This window comes from Canis lupus, chromosome 13 (genome assembly GCF_048164855.1).
Source record: "Canis lupus baileyi chromosome 13, mCanLup2.hap1, whole genome shotgun sequence".
In the NCBI taxonomy this organism is placed as follows: domain Eukaryota; kingdom Metazoa; phylum Chordata; class Mammalia; order Carnivora; family Canidae; genus Canis; species Canis lupus.
The window spans coordinates 8,012,426-8,027,848 of NC_132850.1; the positions used below are offsets into that span (position 1 = coordinate 8,012,426).

Here is a 15,423-nt window from a genome sequence, read left to right on the forward strand (position 1 = left end):
CTTCCTCAACTTACAAGGTTTCAAAATCTTTACTTTGGACTAGTGGTTTATTCCAGTATGACTTGGGGGATCTTTCTCGGTTGGGTATTTTAGAGAATTTGACTCAAAGATAGTCCTGGGAACTGGCGTCGGCACTCTGGGATGTGATTAGTGAGAGTGTGAGGCCAGCTCTAGAGTAATCGTGTTAGGGCTTGCAGCGTTCCTGGTATGTCACAGAGCATTTGTATGTGAGTGTCAATCTCACAAACACCAGGTGTTCATGATACTAAACTTCTTTTATATCTGAGGAAAATGAGGCTGAGTTGTATTTACTAACTTCTCTGAGGTCACAGATTTCAGCTAGAATGGAAGTGCAGCTTCTTTAACCCTCAAGCCGGGCTCGTTCTGTTCCACCCCTTGATCCAAGCTGTACGTACTTTGTTAATGCTTTCTTGAGTGCTCTTCTCAGTCCACTGGCGTTCTGCGCATCCTTAAGGGCTGCCTCGGTTTCCTGTGAGGCTCAGTAGAGGCTCCTGAGGTTCCTCCGGGAAGAAGGACTCTGTCTCTCCCAGGACCATCGCACCCAGGGCCCCTGCGCGGCACCTCCCATGGTGCAGCGGTTTATTCGTGGGTGCCTGTCTTCCCCATTAGATCCATAGTTAATCAAGTTTTGACACTACCAGAGACACAGTGACAAATGTCCTAGCACAGCACCTGCCGTGTAAATAAATACGACTTAGTAGCACTCTGACTAACTCACGACTTCAGATGAATGAAAGGCAGCTGCCGTTCCCGAGGATAGAGCCTTCTCATTGGCTTAAAATGGAAATGTGAGTGGGTTTTTACCTTAGCTTTCTAACATAGGAATTGTGATATTTATGAAATCTACCTTGGGCCAGGTGGATCCTTTTTTAAAAAGCAACACTGATAGCTCCTATTTCTTGAACACTTATTATGTGTGTAGTACTATTCTGAGCTCTGTGCGTCCAGTAGCTCATTTAATCCTTATAGTAGGTATTATAATTACTCTTATTTTGTGGATTAGGAAATCCAGGCACAGAGAGGTTAAGTGACTTGCCCAAGGTCACACAGGTAGTGTGACTTGAGTCTTCACTTTAAACCCCAGTGTTGGGGTGGGTGCGGTACTGGCGGGTGATTCTTTTTTCCTGTCCATTTCAATCTATGAAATGATGGGATTGGGTTTGATTAGCGATAAGATCCAGTCTGTTTGGTTCCACTTACCTTTCCTCATTTCCTCCTTTGACATGGCAGTGGCCTCTTTCCCCGGCCACGTGGTCAGTTGCTATCGCATCCAGGGTCCTTGCAGGCAAGCCCAGGACTGTTGGAGGAGAAAGAGTAAATGGGCAGCTGCCATCTTGCCATTTGTCTGTAACTTGCTTTTGCTCTGAAATAGGAGACAAATAGGATATGTTAAAAAACAACAGAAAACAACAGGGGAACTGGAAAAAAGAGAACTTCTGTGGATTTTTTCTTCTTCAGATGTTTGCCGATTTGCACACGTCCGTGTGCCTGCCGTGTTTGTGCTCTTTTCCTAAAGGCTAAAATACCAAAAATCCCCGTCAGGCCCTAGGTAAAAGGTGAGACTGTGGGATACAACCACACAGATGTCTGGCTCTGTCTGTGGCTGGTGGTGAGATTTACACAAACGACATGTCTTTTCTATGCTTTTCCTCTTTCTGTCAGCAAAATGGAAGGAACCCAAACCTCCTTGCTTGCTTATGCTCACATTTTGAGGTGGCAAGAGAAGCTTTAGGCTGTTCAGCTGGAAGGCATCATTTAGGTAAAAGCCTGCTCTTATAAATGAACATTTTTTTTTCCTCTTGCAAATCCTGTTTCACACTGGCACCAACTGTGGGGCTGTTGCGTAGGAGAATTCATTTGCATCTTGGGCTCCTGTCTTACCGGAGCCAGCCGTACTGGTCCAGCCCAGAGGCTGTCTGCCCAGGCCGCCCTTCTTGCAGTGTGTGCATGGCTGAAGCAGGATGGCAGGAGGAGAGTGAGCCGCAGTCAGAGCTTGCTGTTTAGGGTGGCGCCTTTGAGCCCCACAGCTTTAGGGTCCAGGGATTACCTATGCTCAAACCTTGGTTTCTGGGCTGTGGAGCTGGAGAACTGGGGCTGCATCTTGGCTCACCATGTAGCCCCGGGCAGGTTACGCAGCCTCTCAGCTTCCTGTACGGTGAGATGGAGGATGCCTACTTTATACGATTGTTGTGAGGGCCAGATCACACGGTGCTTGTGAAGGTCCCAGCGCACAGACGTGGCAGGTGGTAGAGCAAAACGGCACTGGTGACAAATGGCCTGGATTCAGATTCTGACCCCACTACTTTCAAACTTGGGCAAGTTACCTCCCCGTACCTCGGTCTCCTCAGACATGTATGGCATAAAATCAGGATCGTACTTTCTAGAGCTGTTGTGAGGATGTAATGAGATAAAAAGCACCTGGAACAGTGCCTGGCACTCAGTCAGGGTGCGATGTAGTAGTGTTCGGCCTTCCCAGGAAGAATGGGTAAAGAGTTGGTTACCATTTGGTCCCCTGCTGCCTTGGTATTTCTTAGCCTTGATTTCAGTCCTCTCAGATTGGTTTCTCCTCCTGGAGCACATCCCTGATTGCACTCCTCTCTCTGCCCTGCTAGCTTGACTGTAGTTGACTCTGATGGAGCAACCAGCTCTACCACTGCAAGCCTGACAGTGAACAAAGCCGTGGATTATCCCCCTGTGGCCAATGCGGGCCCCAACCAAGTGATCACCTTGCCCCAGAACTCCATCACCCTGTTCGGGAACCAGAGCACTGATGATCATGGTATCACCAGCTATGAGTGGTCACTCAGCCCAAGCAGCAAGGGGAAGGTGGTGGAGATGCAGGTAGGAGGGAATGGCTTCTGTCTTTTCTTGCCCAGGGGAGTTCAAGCGGCTGGATTAGTTACCCTTCCAAGGCTGACTTTTTACTCCATTTTAATCACCCAAGTTGCATTTATATAGAACATTGAACATTGGAATTTTTAAAAAAATCTAGAACATTTAAGGGGCCTTTAATGAACACATTACCAAAACCTTTGTCTTTAATGTTTGATATTAGAGGAAAAGACTAGATGAGAAACGGGGACTATTCTAGAATGGTTCCAGAGAGTCAGACTACACTGAAGCCAGACTACACTGAAGTCTTTTGGGTGCAGGTCTCCCCCCGACCCTGAGAAAGAGCATGTGTGTGAGTAGGGTGTGAGGAGAGTGGGAAGGAAGGGCAGAGGGAGAGAGAGAGCGAGCGAGCATCTCAAGCAGGCTCCACGCTCAGCACGGAGCCTGACACAGGCTCGATCTCCTGATCCTGAGATCATAATGCAAAGGTGCAGATCTTAATGAGCTCTCCGACAAATGGGGAGTTGTAGCCCACCTGGCTAGATGGTGAGCATCTTCTGTCTGGAGATACTTAGGAAGAGACTAGATGTGTCACCAGGCAGGTAAGTAAATGAAACTGCCTATGACAAACCAGACAACAGCCCCTGACTGAAGGGTCAGCTGCGCCTCGGGTCAGCTAGTCATTGCCACATGGAAATATGGTCCCAGGATTCCTAGCTAGGCCAACTTCTCAAGAAAAAAACAGAAATCTAGACCTGTGTATGAAAATATTCCATTTGGGAGGGCACCTGGCTGGCTCAGTCAGTGGAGCATGTGAGTTTGAGCCTCATGTTGGGTGTAGAGATAACTTAAAAATAAAATTTTCAAAAAAAAGAAAATTTCTAACTTTTAAGACACTGCAGGTCAAACAAAATACCTACAAGGTAGATTCAGCCCAGAGGCTGCCAGGTTTTGCCTACGGTTCTAGAGGAAGCTCCTGCCTTGGAAGCTCGCCCTGAATTGTGTATAATGTTCCTCTGACACTCTTTGTTTCCAAATTGGAGGCATGACTTAGAGCTCACATTTCACCTGGCTTTTTGTTTAGATATTATGGTCGGTTTCTCTGCTGCTACAGAATCTGCAGAAACTTGCAAGGGGACAGCATGGCGTCACCTAGCATTTTGAGTTGCTGCCTTGTGTTACCCGGGCAGCTTTGTTAAGATTGCTGAATGGTCTCAGCAGGAAGAACATGGTTTTAAAAGGGTTATTTTATTAAACACTCATGGCGCTCTTGCTGGCTGGGATCATAAAGACCGATCTTGGTTATCTCCGCACACTTTCCTGTACTCCTCTCCCTTGTGAGAGCTCTGACTTTATTGAAACTGCTGCTGTCAGGGCAGGTTGTTCCCTTGAAGGGGGAACCTTTTACTTTTTACAGGATGTCCCACAGTGCCGGATTCCACACTTACTAGGTTTAGAAAATGAGGTGCATCGTTTAGACCAGAGTAGGACTTGTGTGACGTGATTCTGGGAGTCTCCTTTTCTACTTGTCTGTGTTTATGCATCCAGGGTGTTCGAACACCAACCCTGCAGCTGTCTGCCATGCAAGAAGGAGACTACACGTACCAGCTCACAGTGACCGACACAATTGGACAGCAGGCCACCGCCCAAGTGACTGTTATTGTGCAGCCCGGTGAGTTCAGCCTTTCGTGCACGTTCTTCTGCTGGCTGGCCCCTTGAACCATGGGGGAGAAGAGGGTTTTGGTTCTGATCTATACGACGGCAGGGTAGGAGGCAGCAGGCCACAGGGCCCCTGGCACCTTTGGTTGTCCACTCTGAGCGCTTTCCTCAGAGCTAGAGAGAGGGAGAGGACTTGACGGCCTCAGCTTGTGGCCTTGCCTGGGGCTGGTTATTGCAGCTTTGAGGGGACCTAGCAGATAGAGTTTGTTATCCCAAATCCTACCCTAGCCTTTAAGGTGAAAGCCCTCATCTGCAAGAAAACCCTTATCACTCAGACCCTCTCTTTTGAACACCTGTAGCATCACATCTCAAACTGACGTGGCATCTCACCTCCATCGTATTCTGCAGTGGTCTAATGAGAGGCTTTCACTCTGAAGTTCTTCATCGTGAGCTCCCTGATCCACAGTATCTGATAGTTCTGTGGGCAGAGAGGCAGTGTTCTCATGTCTTCCAGAACATATGTCCCGGTTAGTTCCTCTCCTTTCCCAGCTCAACTGCCTGCTTTTGATCTCTGTGTCTCTGTCTTCTAGAAAACAACAAGCCTCCACAGGCAGATGCAGGCCCTGATAAAGAGCTGACCCTTCCTGTGGACAGCACCACGCTGGATGGCAGCAAAAGCTCTGATGATCAGAAAATTATCTCCTATCTCTGGGAGAAAACACAGTGAGTGTTGACGCAAAAGCCTTATTAATACAACCCCAGACCTTTGAAAGCAAGGTGGCACTGGCTCTTACGGGCTTATCCCAGGAGGGGTGACAGAGAAAGAAACGGTAACAATCCTAAACTTCAATTCTAAGGAACTGACATAAAATAATTGTAAGAAAAAAGGAATGCTTGTCATCAGCTAGTCTCCAGTTAGTACTCTGTGGTCCCGGTGCTCTCACAGGTATGATCCATCTGCCGAAACGCATAGTTTAATTACACTTGAGACGCAGAATGGAAGGGGTAATGGAGCAGAAAAATACTGGTGCTCCAGATTACCTGGGTGAGGCTGGGAGTGGGAAGGGCATAGCACTGGTACCGGGAATCGAAGGGTCATCTGCACAATGAGAGCATTTTTCTGTCATTGTTTCCTTAAAGACACCGTTTACCAGTTACGGTAGTGAGAAGCCGAAGGCACTCACCAAAATAATACTAATTAAACTGGAATTATCTAATCGAACCATTTCTGGTTCTCACAGTTTGTTTCAGCTCCTCTAAACCGTAACAAATAGAGCTCAGGTTGTGTGCAGGATCCCACAGGAAGCAAAAGAATTCCAAGGGAGAGTTAAAAGCATTCTTGGTTTCCAAAGGGACCAACCATAGGACAGCCTGAGCTTTTTGTTTTGTTTTCATTTTTGACTAGGGCATTAGAAATGGGTGGGAAGGGGCTATAATTCCACTATAGGAACCACGTGATTCATGATTGGTGAGTTGGATTCTAGAAATTATTTTCCTTGGCTCTTGTCTCTGGTGGAGAACTGAGTCTTCCTCAGCCCGGTGTTTGAATCATGACTCTTTGCTGAAGACACAGGAGATAAGCCGTCAGCTGAGTTTTACCAGTGCCTACAGCAGAAAGAGTTTTACCAGTGCCTCTTTGCTTGGTGTAACTTCTTGGGGGAGAATTTGTTTCAGGAGGGATGACTAGGGCCAGAGGTTACATGTTTAAACAGCAAAACAGAGCAAAACTGGGAAGATTGCAGATTTCTCTGGTTATCCTGTAATTTTTTTAAAGGTTTTATTTATTTATTTGAGAGAGAGAGACAGACAGACAGCGTGCAAGCAAGGGGAGGAGCACAGAGGGAGAGGGAGAAGCAGACTGCGCCCTGAGCAGGGAGCCCGATGAGGGACTCGATCCCAGAGAACCTGGGATCATGACCTGAGCCAAAGGCAGACGCTCAACTGACTGAGCCACCCAGGCACCTCTGGTCATCCTGTAATTTCAGGAAAGCTCTGGGGTGTTCACCCTGAACAGAAGGGCTCTGTGGTATGTGCAGAGCTGTGCCTGGATGTTGGCACAGAGCTCACTCCCCGGCCGCAGGCCCCTGCGTGAGGCCACAGAGGAGGAGGAGGGTTGCCAGGTGTGCGGGGTCCTGTGTGACCCCTGTCCAGGAGCTGCAGGGAGCTTGGCTTTAGAGCTGCTAAGAAGAGGATGGTTTTGCTGACAGTTCCTCTGCAGCCTTGGCCCATTTCCTTTCCTTGACTTTTCAGTAGGAGGGAGTTTGGCATGTGATTAAGAAACGCATCTTGCTTCTTTGCTGGCAAGAGCTGAACCAACTACTGGGCCAGAAATGCTTTTCAGAAACATCACTCTGAAACCCTTCTTTTGATCGGAGACCTACTCAGAGCACTTTCTTCCTTTTACGAACTGGAACAGCAAAGAGTTTGAACGTTCTAGAAAGTCATAGGATAAAGCTAGACATGTTTGAAAGCTCGTGAATGGAATTTTCTGATCAGCGGGGTAGCCTATATTTTGGGGCCAAACGACACTTTCCAAATGGAATATTTTTTTTTTTTTTTTTTTCAAATGGAATATTTTTAAATGTGCCCTCTCAAGGTCTGGGAAACAGTAGTTCGTGTCTCAGCTGAGGCCGTAAATGTCTGCTCCTGCTGAGTCAGGGACGGAGAGCCGCAGACAGGTAGCGCTCCATCCTCTGGCTTCTGTCTTTGTCCAGGGGACCTGATGGCGTGCAGCTCGAGAATGCGAACAGCAGTGTCGCCACGGTGACAGGGCTCCAAGTAGGAACCTACGTGTTCACCTTGACGGTCAAAGATGAGAGGAACCTGCAAAGCCAGAGTTCTGTGAATGTCATTGTCAAAGAAGGTACCTCCCTGCTTTGGGTTGGCACAGGCTCTGGGGCATATACCTGAGGAATCGGGCAGCTCTTTTTGGCTGCAGCGATTGATCAGAGACTGGGGGGGGGGGGGGGGGGGGCAGCTGCTACGTGCTTTTCTGAAACAACCTTTAATCGGGATGACTGCAAGGTGAATTTTAACTTCTTGTCTGTCTGTCCCCCTCCCACCTTCCTTCTCAGTTGAATAGGGAAAGAATTTGGTTTTTTCCTTTGCATCTTTATGTTGTCTCTGCTGCTAAGCCTTGGGGTTTCTGTGGCTCTCCCGCTGGTGCAGTGACACCTGCCGTCAGGCCTTAGAATGACTGTCCTGTGCCATAGCTTCCTGTGCTCTTTGGGGAGCCTGCTGCTGCCAGCGTGAGGCTGGAGTTGATGGGCTTGCTACGGTGTGCAGGCTGCAGGCTTGGGCAGGCCGTGGCCTGCGGAGAGGCTGTGAGCTGATGGGAGGTGCGCAGGTGACCTCCGGCTAAGGTATCCCGTGCTCAGTGGATGGAGGTTGCACACCTGAGTAAACAAAGCTGCAGGTGGAGCCCAGAAGAGATCTCCTATTTCCTTTTTCTCTATTAAAGTATTAAGGAAGGAATAAAAGATGTTGAGAAAATAACATTCTGGGCCCTATTTTGGCTTTTGTTTTGTTTTGTTTTTTAAAGGTTTTATTTATTTATTCATGAAAGACAGAGAGAGAGAGGGGCAGAGACACAGGCAGAGGGAGAAGCAGGCTCCATGCAGGGAGCCCCATGTGGGACTCGATCCTGGGTCTCCAGGATCACGCCCTGGGCCAAAGGCAGATGCTCAGCCACTGAGCCACGCAGGCATCCCTTGGGCCTTATTTTGAATAGAATTTGTGGTATCAGCTGCCTGAAACCTAAAGTCTAATAAGGCTTTAGTCCAGTTGGGGTCTCTGTCTCCAGTCACGTGCTTCCCAGGCAGAGACGTGGAATGCTTCCGGGGAGGCTGCTAGGAGGACCCAGGAGAAGCTGCTGCCGCTGCTGGATGGTGTCGGAGGAGCATTTCTCTGGGTGGGACTGGCACCTGAGGACCTATGGCCCTGGTGGTTTCCCGTCTGCACTGCTAGTGTTGGGCTCCCCAGTCCGGGCCGGGTTGTGTTTAGCATGGACAGGGTGGAACCAAGGCTGGTCTTCACTGGGTCCTAACTCCTAATTAAAAGTTGGCTTATTGTTTTTTTTTAAAAAAAAAAAAAAAGCCACTAGGCTTTTCAGTGCTGGCGTGGCGAGGCGCCTAAACAGTCCTGTGTTTAGGATGCTTTTGATGTTCATCTCCCCATAAGCATCATGAGGAAGCATTCTTTCTTTTCTGTTATTTCACTGATGTCTCTTTTTAGAAATGAACAAACCACCTATAGCCAAGATAACTGGGAACGTGGTGATTACCTTGCCCACGGACACAGCAGAGCTGGACGGCTCCAAGTCCTCAGATGACAAGGGAATAGTCAGCTACCTCTGGACCCGAGACGAGGGCAGCCCAGCAGCAGGGGTAAGTGCAGGACCTGGGGAGCTGCACAGGGTCGGGATGATGAGACGGCGAGAGGAGGCCGAGCCAAACATTCCGGGATCCGTTTTAACCAAAGGGTCTCTTGTGTCAAACCTGGATTGCCCTCTGAACCCCGGGGAACCCGAATCCAGGGACCCTGCCTAGGGTCGCTCTGCAAGCTAGCGTGGCACAGAATGTGCTCTTCTGCCCTAATCTTGGAGCTGTGGGCTGCAGAGCTGTCACAAAGCAGTTCCCCCGAGGGGGCTTAGTTATAGCAGAAGCAGCACCTGAGCCCATAAAAGAAGTGTGGTTTTGCAACGTCGCCATGTCGTTCAACCCCACAGGAGGTGCTAAATCACTCTGACCACCACCCGATCCTCTTTCTTTCCAACCTGGTTGAGGGCACCTACACATTTCACCTGCATGTGACTGATGCGAAGGGGGAGAGTGACATGGATCGGACCACTGTGGAGGTGAAGCCTGGTGAGTTCACCTAGCCCTGGGACTGCGTGGGAGTGCTGGCCCAGCCCAACAGGACCTTAGTCCTGGGGCCCCTCTCCAGTGAGGACAGAGACAGGTGGCAAAGCTAGCTTCTAAACACTCTAGAGACCCCAAGCTGAAAAATCCTCAGACAGTCTGTTCCAGCAGTATCCCTCCTCCCCTCGAGGAGTATGGACCCCCCCACTCATCTCAGATGGAGAAACTGAAACTCAGAGAGGGCAGGGCTTGCTCAGCGTCACACAGCAGTTGTGTCAGAGCCAGGCCTTCAGGCCCCTAGTCCAGCGCTCCCTCCTCTACATGCGATGGATGAGAGAGGGCTCTGGGTGCTTTAGGAATCTGAGCACAGGAATAACTGGAGTCATGATGCCTCATCAGCACCCAGCTGTAGAAAACAATTTATTTTTATAAGTTGAGCCTCAGGCTTTATCTGACAACCCAGGGAAGGTAAAGTAACTGCTGTCCTTTACATTTTTCAGATTTGCAGAAGTAAAATTTCTTTCTTAAATAGAACCGTGTTTTTATTTTGCTTTATTTTATTTGGCTAATTTGGTGTTAGGGAAGCAATGAGCGTGGGGTGGGGCAGAGCTTTATAAGTTCCCAGGCCTCTGATGAGAAGGTATTAACTGTAGAGGGGAAGGGATCTTGGCAGGCCTTCCAGTCCTTGTCCTACCTCTATGAAGGACAACAGCCAAGACACTATACAGCTTCTTCTGTGTTTAAAATCAGATCACAGATAGTCTGCTAATTATGCAAATGATACATCAGAACAGGCAAATGGTGCATCCAATTATGGGAATAAGGTATTCTGAATAATCACGTTTAACTTCCAAGTGCAGAGCGGTCTCTAGGACACATATAGAAATGAAGGACAGTGGTCTCCGAGTCCTAGAGTTGTGAGGACACCGTGCAGCTCGCTGTTGCTCTAAGGAAGCCCTCGTTTCTTGACCACTTGGATTTTTTTTGTGCGTTTACTGTCCTCAAACCTGAAGGGCTGGTGCATTTCCATTATCAGTAAGATTGTTCAGGTGGACATTTTCTTCCCCGTTGTTGTAGACAAAGCACAGCAAGTCGCTGAAAATCCTGCATGGGTCAGGATAGGTTGTAGATACCCCTCTCGTCCTGGAGAGCTCGGTGAGCCACCTGGGCAGAAGCTTTTATTATTATTGTTATTGTTAAAGATTTTATTTGAGAGAGAGAGTGCGCGTGCACGCATGAGTGGGGGGAAGGGCAGAGGGAGAGAACCTTTAAGCAGACTCCCCGATGAGTGGGGAGCCCAATTCAGGACTTGAGATCATGACCCCTGAGATCCTGACCTGAGCTGAAACCAAGAGTCAGATGCTTAACCAGCTGAGCCACGCAGGCGCCCCAGGACAGAAGCTTTAGGAGCAGACCTGGAAGTGTCCTCCTTCCCCACCCCCTTCACCAAACCCCCCGTGTCTCTGCTACGGCCTGATCCACAGGCTGGTAGGGAGCTCCTTGCGCCAGCCCCAGATCGCAGCAGCGGCAGTGCACGTCGGGCAGGCCCTGCTCCTCTGAAGGCGGTCGGTTGCACCCCTGAGTGCAGCCACTGCTTTCTCTCCAGGCCAGAACAGACGCACAGTGGCAGCTCTGTGTTAACTCTCCTACTTCCAAAACCGTGACTGATCCACATGCTTTCCAGATCCCAGGAAAAACAACCTGGTGGAGATCATCTTGGATGTCAACGTCAGTCAGCTAACTGAGAGGCTGAAGGGGATGTTCATCCGCCAGATTGGGGTCCTCCTGGGGGTGCTGGATTCCGACATCATTGTGCAAAAGATTCAGCCGTACACGGAGCAGAGGTAGCTGGGCAATGAACGGGGGGAGTAAAGGAGAGACGAGGGGCCCCCTGGGCTTCTTGATTGAGCTGAGAAATAGTGTGGGTAGATGGAGAGAGGTGCGCTCTCTGACCCAGACCTACTCATGGTTTCCATTTCTTTCATGAACTCTTCTCTTCTAGCACAGGTCGCATACTCCGCGCTAGATATTGCAGCAGGGTACCAGGGTGCAAGGGCAGGAGAGGTCCATTATGTTCGAAGGCCCTCGTCTAGTAGGGAAGACACTCAGGATCAACATAGAACATCAGTACAGGAGGAATTTGACAGACTGTGTGGCATCATGGGGACGCAGGGCCAAGGCCAGTTAGTTCTGTCAGAGTTGGGACAGGATGTGGTCCAGAGATGTCTCGCTGAGCAAGCTTAGAAAGACTAGGACGGAACTCACAACTGGGGAATAGCATGAGCCATGGTCCTGTGATACGGAAGTACACTTTCCTCTGGAAGAAGTTGTTTGGCTCAGAGCACTCACTAGGCCCCAGGACATGGCGGGAGAGAAGACTGGCCGTGTAAATGGACAACAGTCAAAAGCAGGCCAAGGAGTTTAGTCTTAATAGTTTGGGAAGCGGAGGACTCGTTAGGTTGTTTTATATGTATGAAGCTTCTGTTTTGTTTCTGTTTTTCTTTAAAGATTTTATTTGGGGGGGGAGCACAAGCAGGAGTGGGGGCGCAGAGGGAGAGGGGGGAGCAAGCTCCCCACTGAGCAAGGAGCCTGATGCGGGCGGGGCTTGATCCCAGGACCCCAGATCATGAACCGAGCCAAAGGCAGACACTTCGCCGACTGAGCTGCCCAGGCGCCCCTTGTTTTGGTTTTGAAGCAAGGAAATTTTGTTTTGTTTTGTTTTGTTTTATTGGGAGACCAGTAGTGTGGAGGCTAAACCAAAATAGGGAGAGACAGAAGGCTGGGGAGCCTAGAACTGTTCTAGTAAAAAGGTAATAAAACCCAAGTTAAGGGAGTGGCAATGGAACGAACAGAGGTAAATCAGAAAGACTTGGCGATCCTTTGGGAATGAAGGTGAATGAGGCACCAAACACAAGGCTTTAGGTTTGGGTGCCTGGACCAGTGGTGGATGCCAGTAAGTGAGGTTGGGGATACAAAGGGAACGGGTTCCAAGGAAAAGGTGATGAGTTGAGTTTTGACTGTTGGATTTAGGGTGTCTCCTGGCATACCTGGGGAGAGGTTTCATCAGACAGTGGCAAGTGTGGGCTAGAACTTGGGGTGGGAGGAAGGGCCACTGCATACAGGTAGGAATCAAAGCCACGAGGACGGATGAGGCACCAGGGTGAGCGTCCAGCGCTCGGAAGAAGCCCAGTGTGACGGAGGCGACAAGGCCAGGAGAGCCAGGAACAGAAAAGCAGGTGGGAGGGGTCTGCTGGAAGCTAAGGGATGGCTGGCAGGTGGGGCTGCCACCCAGGGAGAGTGTGAGGACATAAAACAGGCTTTGGCTTTGTAGTTAGTGGATCATCAGAACCATAGGACGTTGGGGGTAGAGTGCAGATGCACGTCATGGTTGGGGGACAGAGAGGTGGCCATACAGCAGAGCTTGGTGCCGAAAATAAGGTGGGGGATGGAAAGAACCCCCTTTAAAGACAGGAAATGCTTGAGCACCTTTATAGACCGAGGGAAGGGCAGAGGAGGAGTAGAAGGTGGTGGCGGGGGTGGGCCCTGGGTGCCGGCCTGGGCGCCTTGCTGCAGGCGGAGCGGGAGATGGGAGGAAGGGGCAAGACGTGCTGCTGTGGAGGCATCTTAGAGGGAGACGGGGCGGCGCCCGTTCGGGAGCACTGGCACTGGTTCTGGGTTTTGTCTCTGAAACTGGAGGCAAGACCATCTGCTTTGAGGACGTGAGAGTGAGGCAGGCAGCCGATGAAAGTCCAGGCTGGGCAAGGCAGCTCCAGAAGAGGGTGTCGGCTTTGAGCCATCTGGGGCCTCGGCCAAGGTTAGAGACAGGAGATGACGGGGTGGAGCCCCGGAGCTTTCGGGAGTGTGCTGTTCCCGGAGCCTCGCCCCCAGAGGTTAGGGCTCAGTGGGTCTGTGGTGAGGTCTGGCCACCGGAAGTCCCAAAGCTCTCGGTGGGGTTCATGGGTCCGAGCAGGATGATTAGGACTTTGTATTTAAGCTATGCTGGCGGCCTGGGCGTGGGAATGGGGCGAGTGGCTGCTTGGACCGACGCAGCTGCCGGGTCGGGGCAGAAGCCCCGCGGAGTCGTTACTGGGGGCGCTGTGGGAAGTGGCACGGGACGAACCGCTGGCACACGTGCCCGCGCTGTACCTGCGAGAGAAAAGCGTCACCGTGGCGCTGGGTTCCTGGCTCGGGCTGTGGCCTTGTGGAGGAGTTCGGAGGAGGATGGGCTTAGAGGGAGACTGACGACGGGAAGGTGCACGAAGCTGAGCACGGCGCTGCCGGGGAACTGACCTGGACCTCCAGCCCCTCCCCGCGCCTTAGCTCGCGAGCTGGGCCTGCCTCCTGGGAAAACGCTGGTGCCCTCTTATAGGCCTGTTACCGAGCCCCAGACAGGAGGATGCTGCCTGTCCTGCCACAGGGAGAGGGCTCAGATGTGCTTACTTCAAGTTCTTTGGACCCGCTGGGTTGGAGGAGACCGTGGGAGGTCGGGGGGGGGGGGGGGCGGTGGTGGGCATCGTAGCAAGCGGTTGCAGGACACGTGGTGGTTCAGGAGAGACCAGGGGAAAGGAGGTGGAGATGCGAGGGCCGCTGGCGTGTGGGAATCAAAACTGTCAGCGTGGATTAGGTAACTGGGCGGAATTCATGAGAAATGGGCCACAGACCTTTAATGCAAAGTTTGTTTCTTGATTCTGGGTTTGTGATCCCCCACTGTTGGTCTCACTGTGCAGTGAACTTTTAGTAAGCCTTCTGTGGTGCCACACGGAGGAGGTAACGCTTTGGGATAAACAGGTGAGGCTGCTTATCCTGGAAGCAGCTGATCTAGCGCCTCTAGGTCCCAGCTAGCTCCTCTGCGTGCCAACGGGGCCGTGTCTGGGACACACCTACAGCCCGTGTGACCCACTGACGGCAGAGGTCTGGCAGGGAGGCTGATGTGGAGTCCAGTGGGCTCCCCCAAATGCGGGCCAAGGCATAGAGAACAGACCGTGCCCACGTAAACGTGTGGTCAGACATGGTCTGCCTTGGACAGAAATGGACAGAAAGCAGAGCGAATCTGGACACGGGGCAGCGTAACCTCGCACCAGCCACCCCACTGGGTCAGGTCCTCCTTGTTGCTGTCAGGTGACCTAGACACACACCCGATGGCACCACACCGCTCTTAGCTGTCAGAGGCTGACGGCAGAGATGTGCTTGTAACGAAGTCCCGGTTTCCTGACCTTGGGGTGCTGGTTGGAACGGCCCCTCTCGTGAGCTGGGGCAGCTTAGAGCATTTCTGAGAGCATAGGTTTTGGAGTCGGACCTGTCGGGGCTGGGATTTGGCTCTGCCGTAATTAACTGTGTGACCCTGGGCAAGTTACTTAACCCCCCTGAGCCCGTGCTGTCCTCTGTAGAATGGCGATGACCCTGAGAACACCGTTGTCACTGGCCTGCGGGGAGAGCACGGCCCCGTCCTTAGCACGGGCTCTGGCACAACAGGAGGTGCCTTCAGAGAATGTGGCAACCGCTGCTGGTAGGGCTCCAGCTCATTGTCACTGTCGCATGTCTCTGCAGCACCAAGATGGTATTTTTTGTTCAAAACGAGCCTCCCAACCAGATCTTCAAAGGCCATGAGGTGGCGGCGATGCTCAAGAGTGAGCTGCAGAAGCAAAAAGCCGACTTTCTGATATTCAGAGCCCTGGAAATCAATACCGTCAGTGAGTACCTGGGGGCAGCTGGGATTGGAGCCTCCCCGGCGCGCACAGCTCCCCACGGCCCCGCGTCCTCGGGCTTCACCTCCTGTTCTCGGGAACACAGAGACGAGCACTTGGCTACACTAGCAGGATCACGAGAGAGTCCCGCCCGGTGCAGAGGCCTGGGAGTTGGGGAAGAAAATGACATCTTTATTGTCACTAACCTCTGAGACTGTTCCCTGCCATGAGGAAGGCAGGCAGCCGACTCCACTAGTGGTCACGGAACCTGTGACTTTAAGGCAGTAGAAATCACAGGAAACTTCATAGCACCTACCTGACAAAATGTCATTTTTACTCCTTGTTACTTTAAAATTATGACCCTTGAG

At 51.1% G+C, this 15,423-nt stretch overlaps 1 protein-coding gene and 1 long non-coding RNA gene across 3 annotated transcripts in view; one reads left to right on the forward strand and one right to left on the reverse strand.

Moving 5' to 3' along the window:
* KIAA0319L (KIAA0319 like) overlaps positions 1-15,413 on the forward strand; it is a 112,593-nt gene extending 97,180 nt beyond the window's left edge. Inside the window, exons 10-17 of one of the 2 annotated variants that reach the window (XM_072771987.1) lie at positions 2,634-2,862; positions 4,402-4,525; positions 5,103-5,235; positions 7,227-7,375; positions 8,746-8,897; positions 9,239-9,377; positions 11,056-11,215; positions 14,919-15,413. In XM_072771987.1, coding sequence (XP_072628088.1) covers positions 2,634-2,862; positions 4,402-4,525; positions 5,103-5,235; positions 7,227-7,375; positions 8,746-8,897; positions 9,239-9,377; positions 11,056-11,215; positions 14,919-15,267 — 1,435 coding nt within the window. In that variant the 3' untranslated portion in view covers positions 15,268-15,413. The remainder of the gene's footprint in view (positions 1-2,633; positions 2,863-4,401; positions 4,526-5,102; positions 5,236-7,226; positions 7,376-8,745; positions 8,898-9,238; positions 9,378-11,055; positions 11,216-14,918) is intronic. The other variant, XM_072771986.1, reaches the window with a different exon arrangement.
* LOC140602464 (uncharacterized) lies at positions 9,908-15,423 on the reverse strand. Its single transcript, XR_012005409.1, has 2 exons — positions 15,141-15,423; positions 9,908-15,042 (listed from the first exon to the last, which is right to left on the reverse strand). It is a non-coding gene; the product is annotated as an uncharacterized lncRNA (long non-coding RNA).